At 42.4% G+C, this 4,094-nt stretch overlaps 1 protein-coding gene across 1 annotated transcript in view; it reads right to left on the reverse strand.

The window, feature by feature from the left end:
- Positions 1-215: 215 nt before the first annotated feature.
- Positions 216-4,094, reverse strand: part of LOC112136788 (semaphorin-5B) — a 26,806-nt gene continuing 22,927 nt past the window's right edge. Inside the window, exons 21-22 of the mRNA XM_024258685.1 lie at positions 2,419-2,630; positions 216-2,329 (exon numbers count right to left, since the gene is read on the reverse strand). Coding sequence (XP_024114453.1) covers positions 2,177-2,329; positions 2,419-2,630 — 365 coding nt within the window. The 3' untranslated portion in view covers positions 216-2,176. The remainder of the gene's footprint in view (positions 2,330-2,418; positions 2,631-4,094) is intronic.

Genomic DNA, 4,094 nt, shown 5'->3' on the forward strand with positions numbered 1-4,094 from the left:
AAGGAATGAAGTGACTCTCAGACCAGCACCCTAAGACTCTTTTCTTCCTCCATGTGCATCCATCCGTATGTCCCTTCATCCCCTGCAAGGCTGCGCGCATCATAAAGAGAAACTCCTACCGAGGCTCAAGGCTTTAGCTGCAGAATCAGAGTGAATATGCTGACAGCTGCCATTTTCAGGAGAAAAATCCAGAGTTTTAATAAATTACATCAAGAGAAACTCACCTAATGCTTTTATTCTGAAAGAAATATTCACCAAAAGAGCACCGACACTTTTGACGTCAGGACAACATTATAAATATTCAGCTTGATTTTTTTTACAGTGCACATTTGACAAAAACTGTTTACAGTGTTCAACAGTGTTCCAGTTCGCAAACTTCTGTGGCCAAAACAGTTAAGAGACAAACTACAGCACAAAGATTTATTGTAATTGTGAAGCACAGAAGCCTTTTACTGTGACCCCCCCTCCCCCAGTCCAAATACTCCAAACCCTGAAATGATGTAGACACAAGTGCAATTCAGAGACTCGACTATCCAGTAGTCAAAAGAACAGCAGAAACGACGCTCAGGACTAAGAAGTTCATGCAGTCTGAACCAGCTGTGAAAACAGGATCTTTCACTGGTTTAAAACATGTTTCTGATACAATATGAACAAAGTTAACAGTAAAACACTAAAAACCTGGGGATCATTTATGCAAAATTCAAATTTCTCTGAAGCGGTGACTGTAAAACAAAATAATGTACTGAAGTCCAATTAGTTCAGTTGAACGAGCTGACAGGTAAAGAATGACGGCTTCTTGCTTTAGATCATACATCTCACATGTAACACTTTTTCATTTGTGATGAGCTGTAATCAGTGTTTCTGTTTGGAAACCAGGAAATCCTTAGGAAATAACTTCAAGGTCGTGTGACGTCAAAATAATCTGAAATGTGGGAGGAAAAAAAAACAACAAATTTACAGAAATCTAAGACAAAAATGTCTAAATAAAATGGGATTTTTCCTCATTGTGATGTTTTTGTCCACTTTAAAGAAACAGAACTTTCCTGGACTGAAGAACTTTTTTGAATGAATCATTCCTGCAGAAAGGGACTGAAATAAAAGCAGGTCAGCTTTGCTCTGAGGGAGAACCATCATCCAGATGAAACTTCAAACTCGACGGTCTTTAGGTCATGCTCCTGTCGCTTCATCAACTTTAGTCAGAAAGGAAAAGATCCCTTTCCCTGAATGAAAAAGTCCCTTTTCGCACTTTTTAGCTTTTTAATAATTCAGGAATATTTTAGTTCCATATGGAAAATTGTAATGTGAGTTTAAATCTCCCAACACAGAAACAGTTACATTTTTGGTCATCGTTTTTATCACTGTCGTTTGTTCCTTTTGCAAACTGATGTTTCCATGAGCTCTGTCCCTTTGAACCCTTTTCAATAAAGCGATTCAAAGTGAGGAATGAAAATGTGCAGACAGAGAAGCTTCTGAAAAGGGAACATATGAGTAGTTGGTGAAAAATGAGAGCCAGCAGACTTCCTTCTTCCTGTGTTTCTGCTCCTCACCATTGAACGTTGTCTGTGGATCCACTCATGTGATGTGAGGATAAGTGGATTGTCATGATTTTCGTCTCACATGAGATCCAGAGGGACAAGGAGCACAGGTGTTTACCCCAAATTGTTCTTGAAGTAGTTTTTTTCTCCCACTTCAAACAGAACAAGAAAATGAAAAGCAAGCCGACTTTCAGAGGAAAAAACTCTTGTGAGAAAAGGAAAATTGGTTATAATTTGGTTGACATTCATGTTAGATTTGTCTTCATGGAGTTTCGTGGAGAGCTTAACCCTCAGAAATTTTCTCTTTTAGAAATTTCAAAAGTCTGCCGTTTGAATCTTGAGTTCTTCTCGACAAACAAAGCCGGATGAAGACTTTAGAAGCTCCTCCTTCCGTTCAGAAGATCCGTTCTTTACATTCCAATAACGCTGTGGAGCTGCTGATCCGTAGTGAGCTCCTGCTGAAGGATCTTTGAGGAACTCAACATCAAACAGAGAAACGTCTGCAGCGGCCCGATCGCAGCATCTCTCTGTAAAGGATCTGAAATTTGGCCTGAAAGCGTAAAACGTTTTTTTCTAAAAGCAGGATGGAGGTGATGAGGAGCAGAAGGAGGCGTGGCCTGATGTTGGAGCCCCGCCTCCTCTCAGCTGTGGAGGAAGGTCCTGCAGGGGGAGTCAGGGTGGAAGTCGTACTTGCTGACACAGGGGGGGTAGTAGGTGGTGGAGAACATGTTGGTGGAGGATGGGAAGTGGTTGCACGTCTCGTCATTCACGTGAAGGTTGTTCTTGTTCAACATCTGCAGAGTGGAGAGAGATCAACAACACCATGACCTTCAGACGACCTCTGAAGCTGCTTTTACTGAGTCCAGGACACGAACGAGCAGACCTTGAACTCCATGGGGAGGTACTTCTCGTTCTTTGGTGCAGCGTTGCCCTGCTTGTTGTAGGTCAGGTGGTTAGGGGCACTTGGGTGGATGACGGCTGACTCGGCGGATTGGCGGTTTAGGTGGTGGCAGTAGGAGTACACCAGCCCTGACAGCAGCGCCGCCGCAAAGAAGCTGGCTGAGCCCACGGCGAGCAGCTGGAACAGAGTGAAGGCTGAAGCACAGAGGGAGGGGGCCAGAGAAGAGAGGAGACAGTCACCATCAGAAATGCTTTCTCATGGTCACTTTTTGACGCTTTTGGTGTCCCCAACATCTCGTTTTTTGACAAACTGGCTGTTCTCACTAAATCACGGGTCCCCAACCTCTACGCCGCAATCCAGAACCGGTCCAGTATCGCAATATGGTACCGAACCAGTACCAGACACAGTACCAGGCACGAACCGGACGCAACCCAGTACCGGGTTTAAGTTAGGGTTCTGGTACTGGACACGTCCCGAGGACCAGCATTACATCCGGTACATCTGGTACTGCATCTGTTACTGCATCTGTTACTGTATCTGTTACTGCATCTGTTACTGTACCTGTTACTGTATCTGTTACTGCATCCAGTACTCTATCTGTTACTGCATCTGTTACTGTATCTGTTACTGTATGCAGTACTCTATCTGTTACTGCATCTGTTACTGTACCTGTTACTGTATCTGTTACTGCATCTGTTACTGTATCTGTTACTGTATGCAGTACTCTATCTGTTACTGCATCTGTTACTGTATCTGTTACTGTATGCAGTACTCTATCTGTTACTGCATCTGGTACTGTATATGTTACTGCATCTGTTACTCTATCTGTTACTGCATCTGGTACTGTATATGTTACTGCATCTGTTACTGTATCCAGTATTGTATCTGTTACTGTATCTGTTACTGCATCTGTTACTGTATCTGTTACTGCATCTGGTACTGTACCTGTTACTGCATCCAGTACTCTATCTGTTACTGCATCTGTTACTGTATATGTTACTGCATCTGTTACTGTATCCAGTACTCTATCTGTTACTGCATCTGGTACTGTATCTGTTACTGTATCTGTTACTGCATATGTTACTGCATCTGTTACTGTATCTGTTACTGTATCTATTACTGCATCCGGTACTGTAGCTGTTACTGTATCCAGTACTCTATCTGTTACTGCATCTGTTACTGCATCTGTTACTGTATATGTTACTGTATATGTTACTGTATCTGTTACTCTATCCAGTACTCTATCTGTTACTGCATTTGTTACTGTATCTGTTACTGCATCCGGTACTGTAGCTGTTTCTGCATCTGTTACTGTATCTGTTACTGCATCCAGTACTCTATCTGTTACTGCATCTGTTACTGTATCTGTTACTGCATCCGGTACTGTATCTGTTACTGCATCCGGTACTGTATCTGTTACTGCATCTGTTGCTGCATCTGTTACTGTATCTGTTACTGCATCTGTTGCTGCATCTGTTACTGTATCTGTTACTGTATCTGTTACTGCATCTGGTACTGTATCTGTTACTGCATCCAGTACTCTATCTGTTACTGCATCTGTTACTGCATCTGTTACTGTATCTGTTACTGCATCTGTTACTGCATCTGTTACTGTATCTGTTACTGTATCTGTTACTGTATCCAGTACTCTATCTGTT

The sequence above is a fragment of the Oryzias melastigma genome, linkage group LG2 (assembly GCF_002922805.2).
Source record: "Oryzias melastigma strain HK-1 linkage group LG2, ASM292280v2, whole genome shotgun sequence".
NCBI classification, from domain to species: domain Eukaryota; kingdom Metazoa; phylum Chordata; class Actinopteri; order Beloniformes; family Adrianichthyidae; genus Oryzias; species Oryzias melastigma.